The sequence below is a fragment of the Neltuma alba genome, unplaced genomic scaffold (genome assembly GCF_004799145.2).
Source record: "Neltuma alba isolate B1F8T4 unplaced genomic scaffold, ASM479914v2 tig00012074_pilon, whole genome shotgun sequence".
NCBI lineage: Eukaryota > Viridiplantae > Streptophyta > Magnoliopsida > Fabales > Fabaceae > Neltuma > Neltuma alba.
Genome location: NW_021636635.1, coordinates 192,430 through 205,991, shown reverse-complemented (window position 1 = coordinate 205,991; position 13,562 = coordinate 192,430). Strand labels below are relative to the sequence as shown.

The 13,562-nt window shown below is 35.0% G+C and overlaps 1 protein-coding gene across 1 annotated transcript; it reads left to right on the top strand.

Moving 5' to 3' along the window:
- Positions 1-5,988: 5,988 nt before the first annotated feature.
- On the top strand, positions 5,989-12,313 carry LOC114721891 (agmatine deiminase). The gene is made up of 10 exons (XM_028907783.1): positions 5,989-6,141; positions 6,527-6,640; positions 6,737-6,826; positions 6,944-7,016; positions 7,350-7,405; positions 7,502-7,580; positions 7,944-8,078; positions 9,276-9,508; positions 10,896-11,054; positions 11,944-12,313. The coding sequence occupies exons 1-10, from the start codon at positions 6,055-6,057 to the stop codon at positions 12,025-12,027; spliced, it is 1,110 nt and encodes a 369-aa protein (XP_028763616.1). The 5' UTR covers positions 5,989-6,054; the 3' UTR covers positions 12,028-12,313.
- The last annotated feature ends 1,249 nt before the right edge of the window (positions 12,314-13,562 follow it).

Here is a 13,562-nt window from a genome sequence, read left to right as displayed (position 1 = left end):
TGCTTCCTTGACGAACAAGCAAGCATGCTTGCAACGTGAAAATGATGGACTGAAGCTATAGTTCGAGCAACTCATCACATGGGTCTCCAGATTCTTGCTGGCCATTTTTTTTTTTTTTTTTTTTTGCTTATCCATCCAAATTTAGACCTTGGCAGTTTTTGTGTAATCATACGTTTGAAAAAGAAACAACTGCGGTGGGAAAAAAGGGATGCGCTAACAGAATCACTTTTCCCAACGCAAACAGAAATACTCTTTCGGTGCCTATTGTAGACCTATTTATAAAATCAGTTATTTACAGAATTATTCTCAGTAAAAATGATTAGTCAAAAGAGACTGCTTAATTGAAATTTTATAATTGGTTAGAATTACTGTGAAAAAATTAATGGTTTAGACAAAAACATGTTACAAGTCCTTGTAATAAAGACAAGAGGGCGCATAAAATTACGACGTCTGATTTAGACAAAAATTTCTGAGAGTTTAAGAGCGTCCAGGGACTCATCTCAAACATCCATGTGTGGTCCCCAGTGGAAGTTGCACTCAGCCTCTAATCTCATGTGTCCCGACTAAACTAGACTCTGCCTTCCAGGGATTCGTTTCAAACAAAATGGGCACATCGCAATCACGAGTCCATAGTTTTTGTTATTCCCATTTGAAGCCCCACTGGTTAATGGACTTGGGCCTGATCCACCCAAAAGGAGCAAATCATAAATGTCAAGACCTGAAGCTGAAGCCCGTGTTTCCAAACAACAGGGTTTGATAGCCATGGCCTATGGGGAAGGGGAAGGGGTTTCAAAACGCACGTAAATCATAACAGTTAAAATGCGGGGTTTGGTGCAGTGCATATGAAATTAAACGAAGAATGAAACTGTGAGTAGCTTCAACCAGCAATGATGCGTTGTGATAACATCTTGAAGCAACTAATTTGATATCTACGATGGTTTTATCTTCATTACTATTAATGAATCCTATGTAGGAGAGAAGAACCCGAAGAACTGAATGGGATCCAAGCCTTATCAATGAAACATGTACGCATACATGTCATCTTCCCAGTGACCTCAACATAACCAAACAGCAACAATGAGCCGGTTACGGCACAAAACATGAAAGAAACCAAAATACTAATTAGTGTCTTCGTATTCATAACTTTAGGAATTCAATCGATATTAATTTCTTTATCGGATGCTTGTTTATATAATTTTCAGGTGCTTCTCTTTCTCTTTTTCTCAATCTATCAACAGTCAAATCACACAACATTTTGTGGTTAAAGTGTTTTTTTAAGTTCCTCTAATACTCTAAAGTATTTTGTAATTTATTTATTATTCTGAAGTATTTCTTAGATGCATCCATCATACTTTAGGATGCTTCATGCATATTTATTTAACAAACTTTTTGAGGAGTTAATAGTGAGATTAAAACTGCTCTTAAAAAAAAAATTAGTATCTCAACTAGTAATAACTTCCCCTTTCTGGCCTAAGAAGTGGAACTTCCATTATTCCTTCCGGCCTTTGAAAATGAAACTTCAAGTGGTCCCTTTCCCTCAACTTGGTCTTTCTTCATTTCACTTTTGAGGCCCTTCATTACCGCCTAGTGTAGGAACAATCTGCCTTGGCCTGTGGTATGTGTTCACCAATCACCAAAAGCAATCCCATTAGGAGCCAATCCAATCTTTTATGCAACGTCATGCTTTCATTTATTTCATATAATATATAATTAAGGAGAGGTTTCACTTTCTTTTAAACAAAGAAACTCTGAGCACACTTCTGTTCATTGGGTTATTTATTTTCCTGGATATCATGCATTTCTCTCCATGAATTAGCATGATGCTACCATGCGATTGCGTACCATGCACTTTCTGCTTTTACTCTTTATATATATATATATATATACACACACACACACTCCTCGGGTGCTCATTTTGTAATAGAAATTATATTATAAAATAAGTTTTATGTTTAGGACTGAGGAAGTATATATATAATATTAATTTTAATTCTCTAAACGTTTATGCTATATGCAGTTCGGCGATTCCCCCGCATTAATTCCTTTGTTAAATTGTTATTGTGAGGGTCGATAGATGTCCCCTCTCATTAAAGACCCCAGCAATAACATTGTACTCCTCCGATACTTAATATAAGACTCATTTAACTAATTTAATTAGATTAAGGAAGTTAGGTAAATTAGTTAATTATAAGAAAAGTGACACATTTTTCCTAAAACACCATAATCATCTTTCTTAATACTCCATCTCCCTCTTCTACTTAATCATGGTTGAAAGAGTATTCATAGGAGTAATTTTAAAAAATTGATAAATATAAAAATGGGTTTTATATTTAGGACCAAAACCAACTCAAGAATTGAGTTCTATATTAAGGACGGGAGGAGTAGTTCAGTAACATGAAATTTTTTTTCTGTAAATGAAATGTTGCGGTTTTAATTGACTTATAATTTCAGGTTTAAATGCAAAAAAACAAACTATTGAGTGAAATTAAAACCTGTGCATGTTCCAATTAAAAAAAAAAAAAGGAGATAGAATGTCTATTTTCAGAATTTTATTGGGACGATGGATTAGATGGTAATTTAGATTCCCTGATGAAACAGATTCCGGGGGCGGAGGGAACCAGGGACGGAAGTGGCCCGCGTGTCTCCAAAGTTTGGTTTGGTGGAATCTTAAAACAAAAAAAATAAAAAAAACACCATTGGTTGATTGTGACCCAAGCCAATAACTCGCAACAAAAGTCCGATCCCATCCACCTACTCCTGCCTAACAAACATTAAGGGTTGTTTGGGAACATTCAAAATATATTTTAAAAATATTTTTTTATAAATTAAGACAAATTTTTTCATATATTTATTTTATATTTGGTTTTCACCCAAATACTCATAAATTGTCTTTTTCTTTGAGAAGCAAAAGGGTATGATGCTACTTCGCTTCTTAATTATAAATATTATCCAAACCTTGTATTGAAATACGAAACATATTTTTGAAACTTATTCCCTAAAATTCATTCCCCTCTACTCTAGCAAACATAGCCTTGGATTCCGGTTTAAGCGGACCCTTTTTCCTTTTATTGTGTTTAATTTGCTTTTGATAGTATGCTCATTTTATTAGGACCCATTGGCCTACAAGAAGCCTATAAATTTCGAGCACTGTGATAATCACATTAGTTAATTGTGCATAATATAATTTAAGAGAGTTTAAAGATTTTAAAAAAAAGGGAAAATTGCAATTAGGCACTATCCAAGAGAATTAAATATAAAAAAGTCTCTTGAAATCATGGAATTATTTTAAAGTCCCAAGAGATCTTATTGTAATAAATTTTATTTGTTTAATTACCAAATTACTTTTTTTTAAAGTTTGCATTGACAACTAAAATAGCAGTGTTTAACAACTTAAGGTGCAAAGTTTGATAACTATTGGAGCGGGTATTGACAACTCATATATTATATTTTGTGATGTGTTGAGAAAATATGTTATCAATACCCGCCGTGATAGTTGTCAATTCTTGCATTTTAAGTTGTCAAGGACTGCTCTTTCAGTTGTCATGCAAACTTTAAAAAAAAGAGCAATTTGGTAATTAAATAAATAAAATTTAATGCAAAAATGTTTTTTAGGATTTCAGAATAATTTCATGATTTCAAGAAATTTTTTTATATTTAATTCCTTGGGTGGAATCTAATTATAATTTTTCCAAACAGAAAACTTTATATACATAACTGCAGGACTAGAAAATGAACGTATTTGATGGTAAAAACTTACTAAAAAGAAAATAAAATATCATCAGCTTGCCGATAGTGAAGAGGATGCCTACAATGATTTGAGATGGGACAATTGTGATTAGTTGCCGAAGCCCGAAAGAAAAAAGAAAACTTTAAAGTGCGCTGCTAGATCACATATTAACTTAAAATTTTAAAATGAGATTTTTGACAATTAATTCTGAAATGTAATCTAATAATAGTACTGTGTATCAAGTAATTATATATGCGCAATTAAGTAAGTGATATGCGCGCATTACAACATTGATCAGAAGTTATGGATGTTCCAATAATTAAAAAAATGTGTAGATATAAATAACACGAGTATTTTATTTAGACGAAGGATTAGAATTATGAAATGTTTTAATTTTGCTTGAAACATGGAATGTAATATATGTGGAATATGTGTGTGTCTTTGTTAAGTAAATTAGATAATCTTATTTTCGGCCCTTAATATAAGAGTTAGATAACTTATTTGAGAATATTAAGGAAATTGATTAAGTTAGTTATTTGTAATAAATGTGTGTTGATCTTTATAAACTATTTTCAACTGTGTACATCAGATAATTGGAGAGAACTCTTTATAATCAGTAGGGACATTTTAAGAACAGATGAAAAATAAAATGAATTGACACTTCCTATTTAGAATCAAATTTAACCACCAACTAAATCTGATATAAACGACCAAGTAGTACAATGATGATAATGAATAATGTGATGTTGGTAGCAAAGGGAAAAGTCAGCAAAAAAAAGGAGCATAGACATGTATTTTGCATGATGGAACCAAAACGAGAGGTGGCACCGACTAGCATCCATGATCATTAACATATTCACGGGCGATATATGCATAAGGCCTAAAGCAGTAATTAAAGCTGGGAAAATTATGAAATATATAAACATTACGTGATGAACTGCTCGCAATGAGCACAAGTAGGAACTAATAAGTTCAAGAATGCGGATAGAGATATCATGGATTAGACTTTGCTGGCAAATATAAATAAATAAGACTCAGCGATAATAGTCATCCTGGTTCACAATGTAAATCAGCTGAGCTTGTGAATCTGGAATAATTTCATCATTTTGCAATTAAGGAAAAAAGATTGTGATCTTCCAGGTCCAACCAACATCTTAAAATAAAACGTCGTGATAGAAATGACCTAACTTTACCTTGTTGAAATTAATTGTAATTTGTTGTTGATAACAATTATAGTATTTTGTTTACCATGATGAAAATAATCACTGCATAATATCAAAATCTGGGGGGAAAAAAGCTGTTTGTATTCTTTAATACCATTCCTAATATAATGCAATTTTTTGGAACCTACAAGTAACAAGGGGCAAAAAAAAAACAGAGAGAACTAAAATTGACAAATATTATGAGCCCTGGCAAACATCTTTCCTATGCTATGCAGGTATAATAATAAGAAAGGGAGGGAGTACTTATTACAGTTTTTTATTTTGGTTCTCATTAAATATTGAGGTAAGAAGGTATGAAATTTTCTAAATAATGTTCAATTCCAATAAAAATAGCGAGAGTAATTTATGAAAGGAAACGGAGGGAGTACTGACTGGTGAGTGCGAATTCATTTGACGCCCAAAATGCGGTTGTCCTTTTCTGTGTTTTTGGAGGCGACCTCCCAACTGCCCCGGGCCCACCCCGCAATGCAGCACAGGACAGCTGAAGTATCGTAACTCATCGTCCCAGGTAAGGCAAGCTCCCGCATGCCATGTCCCCACCCTCCTCACTCGTTCTTTTTTTCACCCCAACCTACTCTATAATTTTATTATCAAATCCAACTCAAACGATTTTAAATAAATATCCTCGCCACTTTTATGAGAATTGATAATAAATTGACGGATCCTTTTTCTCCGCCTTTAAGCCCGTGAAAAAACTGTTCATACCTTGAAAAAGGTATGATGCAGTCTTACAGAGCGTTTGGAAAGCTATAAAAATATTTTTTATAAATCGAGACAAATTTCTTTACATATTTATTTTGTATATTGTAAAATTATTTTTAAACTCATGATTTTATTTTTATCCCAATATTTTTTTAATTTTGTCGTGTCATCCACATGGGACGGTATATTTTCGCAAACATGACTGCGAACAGATTCCATTGCGAATCGGGTTCCAGGGAATCTGCATCCTGTGAGTGGGGGTGAGGGAATCCAACCAGCAGTTGCACGACAACCAAAAAGTCATCTTTTCTCCTGCTCTTCATTTTGCCTTTACGAAACTTGTCATCCAAGATTCTCCTCTCCTCTCCGCTCTGCTCCAACCCACAACTCAGAGTCTCGTCCATGGAGCTCAACGGCACGCCGGCTTCTCTTGGCTTTCATATGCCGGCAGAGTGGGAACCCCACTCGCACTGTTGGATTGGTTGGCCTGTAAGTATATCTGCCCTCTCCTCTAATCAAAACTGAGCAATGAATCGCAAGCCCCCTCCCTCTTGGTCTGGAGCCTTGTGTTTATGCCGTCCTTCGATTTGATTTTTTTTCCCCCCTTTTATAGTGGCTTATGCTACCCTAATTTTCTGGTCCAACTCTATCTTCTTGCTGATTCAACTAGTTTTCTCATTCTCTTCTCCCCCCCCCCCCAATTGCCTGTATTGGTTGTTGTATGTCTGATCAATGCCATCCTTTCCAGAAAAAATTCAATTGTCTTATATGATCAATGGGATACTTTCCTCAAAATATTCACTCCTCTTGTTGTCACAAAATCCCTCTTGTTTCCTCCGCCGCCGTTTTGAGCAAGTGTGATTCTGAATAACAGGAACGTCCGGATAATTGGAGAGACAAGGCTGTTCACTCCCAGCATGTATTTGCCAGGGTAGCATCTGCAATCTCAAAGTTTGAGCCTGTGACAGTTTGTGCAAGTTCTTCCCAGGTTCCTTAAAGATATAAGGCGTTGATAACCTCGCTTGGAATTCATAAATAATGTTTTGTGCTATTGTTGAATTTGGTAATGTCCTCCTATTCTCAGTGGAAGAATGCGCGAAGTCTGCTACCTTCAAATATCAGGGTCGTTGAGATGAGCTTCAATGATTCTTGGTTTCGTGACACTGGGCCCACCGTGAGTTGCTCCCTCATGAATAACACGTAGCGGATTAGATAAACTTGCCCGGATGTGTAAATGTAGTAACTACGCCTTTTGCTTTCCGTTTACTTTTGCGATTTTTTCCCTCTCCAGTTTGTTGTGAGCAGAAGGTCTGATACAGAACCGAAGGTCGCGGGAATTGATTGGAATTTTAACAGCTGGGGAGGTAAACAAACAGACATCCAATAATCTTTATTTGCCATCATCTTAACCTTGTTTCGTTGGTGAAACATGATAAAATCATTTTTATTGAACTAAGAGTTGTCTGATGCTTTATAAGATGAATCATGAAAGGAAATGATTTTTAGATTTTTGTTTAGTTGTTGTTTGCAGACAAACTTTGGGAAGTCTGGCTTATTGTCATTTCGCTTTTGGGTTATTTGACTAAAATTTTTTAACTTGTAATTGGGTTATTTAACTAACAATAATATCTTTCTCAGTTCATATTTATTATGTAGTTATTTGGCTCTTTACCTGATAAATTTTAAAAATTGTCTAGGTTTAGATGATGGCTGTTATCATGACTGGAGTCTTGACCTCCTAGTTGCTAAGAAGGTTTGTGTAATTGGATATCTTACTATTTGTCCATGTAAAAGTGAATTTTTTGTTCAATATGCTAATTTAGTTATCCTATCATGGCATGTTTGCTAGATTCTGGAAATTGAGACGATTCCTAGATTTCCCCAAACAGTTGTGCTTGAAGGCGGAAGCATCCATGTGGATGGAGAAGGTAAGAGTTATTTTGTGATGTTAAAATATTTTTCTCTAGTTTGGACACTGGAGAAGCATGTAAGCTGGTGAATAGAGATTCTATAAAATGCCAGTCTGCTGTCAATGAAACTTCAATTCAAAATTTGGTTTTAGTTTTGGCTTATTCATGAGCAAGAATATGTGGTAACTATAATTTCTGATTATTTTCTTTATTCAGTCAGTACTCATTATGTCTACTTAATTGCTTTATCCAGTCTTTCCTGACCACATATGATTAGATTTTTACTGCTGTACCCTTCAGTCCCCCTTCCGCATGTAAGATGCCATTTGCTTGAAAAGTTTAATGATTCTGCGGTTTATGACAATGCTTTCTTTAACTTAGGGACATGTCTTACCACCGAGGAATGTCTCTTGAACAAAAACAGGAATCCTGGCTTGAGTAAAATCCAGATAGAGGATAAACTTAAAGCATGTCTGGGAGTCAGAAAGATTATATGGTTGCCTCGTGGACTGTATGGTAAGGAACTTATCTTTTAGATTTAAGAGCTTTTATTTTGGTTTGAACTGATAGAATTTTACTTTGGCTGCTTAATTTCAGTCAATGAAAATTTTTAAAGGGACCATATAGTTATGCCTTGCAATATAGGATATAGAAAAAACCAGTGTAGGATATGGAAACTGCAAAGCTTTCTATCAAAGCCTATTCAGATAGAATAATCACTATGAATGAGCTGTACAAGCATTCTATGCTTCTTCTTAAGTGTTATAAAGGGTAGAATCTGACTGTCCTCTGGTGTTCTATGCTGACGTTAATCAACTGTTCTTTTTGGGGATTACGACATTAATCAACTTTAGTGCTTCTAGTCTTCACTTTTATCTCGTTGACAAAGAACAAAATTTAGAGTGCTGAAAAGTAGCATGATATTTCTGTAGTTTTTCTTATACTATGCCATCGTTCACTATCAAAATTCTTGAAGTTACAGCTTTGCACTTACAGTAAAATTGTTTATGACCTCTCCTTTTTCTCAATGTTAGAATGAAACTAAAGTAAAGCAAAACCAACACATTTCTTTCCTTGCAAAGTTTGAACGAAAGCTCCTAGAAATTTGTGAAGTTTCTGATTCTTTCCTGGGGTCTGCAGCTTATTTTTAGAAAGAAAATTCAAAACCATTAAGATCTAGGTGATAACTTTCTTCTGCTTTGATACTAGTCGAAGATCATGACTTCTTTTACATAATTATCTGCGGTTTGTCCCCTAATTACTAATCAACTTTCATCTTTATGCATCCATTACTCTTTGCTTGATTGATGGATAATTTTGGCATTGGACTGGACGTTTGTCTGTTTTCCTTCCCCATTTATGCAATCTTTCTTTCAATACAAATTGAATTCAGAGTTCAATATCTCTGAAATCCTTCATCTTAGAAATCAGGCAATCCTTCTGTAGTTACTTTCATGGATGTTACAAGACTAAAATTTTGCTTTATTTACACCTCAGCATCGATTGATACAATCCACTTTCAAGAGTGCAGGCTGATCCAAATGGTTTTAAATGATTAGGCTGATATATATACTTCTGGAAAGATGGCCAACTTAGGAGTTTTAGGCACTTATATATGCCTGATCCAGATATATCTTGATACATAAATGTTAAAATTGGTAATTAGCCTTTGTCCATTTATGTTAAATAAATCTTTATAATGGTTTGATGCAGGGGATGATGACACTAATGGTCATATCGACAACATGTGCTGTTTTGCAAGGCCTGGTGTGGTTCTTCTGTCTTGGACTGATGATGAAACTGATCCGCAGTATGAAAGATCTGCAGAGGCATATTCATTGCTTTCAAGTGTAACCGATGCCAATGGCAGAAAACTTGAAATAATTAAACTCCATATACCTGGCCCACTCTATATGACCAAGGAAGAGGCTGCTGGTCTCATTCAGGCAAGTATACATGTTTGCATATCTTGCTTTCTTTAATTGAAAGTCCTCTTTGATCACGATTCAACACAAATGAAAAGCAAAATGTTAGTTATCTTTATTATTTAATTTCGCTCATCACTTGTAGGCATGATTGCTGAAGTTCACTTACCAACCCCGTTTACCTTTGCACTGTAGCTTTCGTTGATCCAGTGTATGGGTTACTTCTGTATAATTTCCAGTTATAATTTGACGTTATTCTTATGCATCCGACAATCTGATTTTCCTATATATTGTTTCTGAGATTAGAATGTCTTGTATCTTGGTTGTTTGCATGTTGATTTCAATGCCGTTGCTGATTTATTAGACTGGGATAGCAAGTTGCAACTTGCAAGGTCTGCAGGCTTTCAGAATTGAGCTTGCTTAGAATTTTCTGCGTCTATCTTTCGCATGAATAGACTCAAATGAAGAGTTCACTGGCATCTGTTTTAATGAGCTTGTGTTCTCCATAATGTCACATCTGTTTATTTGGTAGTTTTCTTATGGAATTTGTCTCTACTTATGCGGAAACTTGAGTTTTAGTTTCAACCTTTGATTAAAATCTATCTACCTGTATATTAAATATTTTAACACTCTTCCCTCTCCCTCCTTGCGGCTCCAGGCTACCAAGCAATGGCCTTGGAATTAGGCAAATAACAATGTCTTCATAGGTAAGAAACATTTGCTTAAACCACATGGGACTAGAGGTATAGGTAGTGGGTAAGATTTCAAACCCTCCTAATGTAACCGAAGAACAAATTTCCCTTAAAAAAAAAAACCATGAGATTCACAATGTCTCAACCACCTCCAATGTTGTATCAGTCAACCCTCGATAGGAATACTGCTGCAACTTCTCTTGACCCAGAAGCCTAGATAAATCATAAGTCTTTCGTTTCTGGCCTCCCGTCCAACAGAGTCACAGTCCCTCATGATGAAAGGACACAAGCTTAGTGTCACTAATTACCTCCAATAGACTCGTTCATATGTTGATTTTAGAACCACATGGAGTTAGCCTCATTGACCTCCAATAGGGAAGCCGTCAGCTACTGGTCAGCTAATTAAGACACACTTGTGGAAGTCCATTTCGGTTACAACATGTCTGTGGAAAAAAGCTAAGGTGCCATGAGCAAAACAAATTGCAAGTTATTTTGGAAATGATTCCCATGACTTGCCTTTAATTGTGATGATGTAACAATGTCATGGATATCTTATTATAATGATGCTGAAATTTTGAATTCACATCGATGACTAATGCCTAATCCAGCCTGAAGCATTAGGATTGATTCACTACTATTTATTAATGATTTGATCGTGGAATCAGAGAAACTCAACCTTCATTGTAACGCTATCAACTGTTGTACTTCTTTTACAGGATGGCGACGGCAAACCCAGACTTCCAGGCACAAGACTTGCTGCTTCTTATGTAAACTTCTATATTGCAAACGGAGCTGTCATTGTTCCGCAGTTTGGAGATAAAAAATGGGACGACGAAGCTCTGCAAGTCCTGTCCAAGGCCTTTCCTCATCACGAAGTAAGAAGTTATTGTTAAAATGCGTTTGGGTTGACATAATTGATGATATATAATTTATCTTCTTGTTTCGTTTTTAAATACAAAGGGAAAGGCAGAAGCCAAGCAAGAAACCTAAGAACTAAAAGCAGAGGAAGTATGATCCATTTTAAAGTCAAGAGGCACCGATTAAGTTAATCATTTCAAAGCCATAAAATAACCCGTTATGTAAGTCGAGAGGAACAATAAAGCACCACCTTTTGTGGAATTTACATGCAAGTCCAATTTTGATAAGAATAGATATAACGCAAGGGACTGAAGATTTATGCTTTCCATGACTCTATCTGGTTGAAAACGTGTAGCTCCAAGCATAATCATGTGTAATAAGATCATTTTAGCACTTAGAGAGGACCATCTGATCTTCATAATATGCCGTTGTAGAAGAGAAGGATCCAGCTGTTTGAAGAGGCATCCACTGAAGCTGGTTCTCAAAGGAACTGCTTGTAGAAAGCTAAAAAGCATATGTCGTCATCTCTACAATAGCACGATTAAAACATGTTCTTTTGATCAGAAGATTAAAACATGTTCCACAACCAAATATTAGCTAGTGAATTGTCTCAATCAATCAACTTGAGATAGGCTCTTAAAATGGCGCCATTTGACAGCATAGTTGACTAATGCATCAGAATAGAGCAGAGTAATCCTGCCGTTTTAGAAGGGTGACCGGACAATATATGTTTATGATTGTCCCGATCCAAATGTTATATCACATTAATGGTTGTCTCTGCATTCAGCAAGTACTTTGTGGTTTTGCGAGTTATGAATTTGGGTGGTTGATCTTAGTTTGATGGTAATCTTTTTTTTTTTTTTTTCCCCATGTATTAATGAACATTTCAAAATTTTCATGTCGTAGGTTGTGGGAATTGAAGGTGCAAGGGAGATTGTTTTGGGGGGTGGAAATATACACTGTATTACTCAGCAGCAACCAGCCATCTAGACGGCACTCTGGAAGTCAACTGATGACATCAGCATCCATTTCTATATTGCTATTTTTTAGTTGATTGTTAAAGTGGCAGGGAAAAGAATATGCATGTAATCTCAAGCATCGTTTCCTTCCTATTTTTATTTCGTTTATTTCTTCATCTTTGTTTTTCCCCGTGACTTTTATTTTTTACATCGTTTCTAGAAAATGAACAGTGATAAGTTCATTTTGGTTTGATTGTCCAAGATTACATTGGCTATTAATGTGATCATTTGCTCATTTGGGGATTTAAATTCTTGTATATTCCCAATGTGCCCCCTCACGCGAGCTAAGACTATTAAAAATCAAACACAGCAAATTTTAATCCTAGCTATCATCTCTATCACTTGTTTTTTCTTATATGTACTTATTGTACTCACCTTTTTATGTTTTAACATAAATTTGACTTTAATATTAAAAAAAGAGAGAGAGAGATTAGTGGCTCAATTTGAAAACAAACCAATAACACCGAGCAATAAAGCAATCATTATAAAAATAATAAAAGGGGAAAATACGGGGAAAACTGGTTAATGTTACATGTTGGGAGAATTACTACTTGTACAAGTTAGTTAACATTTAAAATCGAAGAGGGTATTGCTTCTGTAAACGAGAGTACGTTTTTTCGTTTTTCCTTATTGTGAACAACGTAGGTACGTTTTTGTTTGCAGAACATTGCTTACATAAATGTCGTGTTCCTATGTTACAATAGTGCCGTTTCTCTCCCTGATTATAACCAATATTTGATCTGCTTCTTTCAGCAGTATCCTCCGGCCCATCAATTTGATCAACGAATCGAATTCTTTTTGAGAACCAAAGAAGCAAAAAGATCTTTCCTTTTATTTTGGCCAAATTGGGTATGATAACTTAGGTGAACTTTATATTAGAGGGTCTGAGGGTGTCAGCTATATTGAGACCGCAAGACAAAGTTGATAGGGTTGCATTAAAATGTCAACAACCATAGACCTCGGCGCTATGAAGAAAATGAAAACTCTTTGTTTCGAGAATGGATGGTCATGTAACGCAGTACAGCACAATGTGATGCCATGCATTTTATAATAATATGAAAATGCTTGTTTGGATCACTTTATTTTGAATAATTGTGTTGTATCAAATAAATATATGAGAATAATTTCATCTTTTAAAACGCAATTATTTTTAGTGAAAGTATTTAAAATGCTATAAAAACTTGTGCATGGCTTTTAAAGCAAAAGGTTATTAAAAAACACAATTAAGTTATTAAACAACCGCATTTGGATAAAAAAAAACATAAAATTTGTTTGAAATAATTATTTTTAAAATCAATTTGGAAAATTAAGAGAAGGTAAGTAAGAGACAACTGAAAGGTGTAACAATGACAAACAGAGCTAGAGGATAATGAGACAACCTAGACAAAGGCAAGCAACCAAAAAATTGAGAGTGAGAGATAGAGCAGTGAAAGGAGGAAATACTAAAAAAAAAAAAAAAATTTTTTATTTTTGAAAACATATTTCTATTTTTTTTAAAATACACTT

What these genes read in the sequence shown, in the direction of transcription:
- LOC114721891 (XM_028907783.1), top strand. Translation starts at nt 6,055, where the DNA reads ATGGAGCTCAACGGCACGCCGGCTTCTCTTGGCTTTCATATGCCGGCA. An exon ending in ACCTCCTAGTTGCTAAGAAG is followed by an intron (nt 7,406 to 7,501) that starts GTTTGTGTAATT and finishes CATGTTTGCTAG; the next exon opens with ATTCTGGAAATTGAGACGAT. An exon ending in CATCCATGTGGATGGAGAAG is followed by an intron (nt 7,581 to 7,943) that starts GTAAGAGTTATT and finishes TCTTTAACTTAG; the next exon opens with GGACATGTCTTACCACCGAG.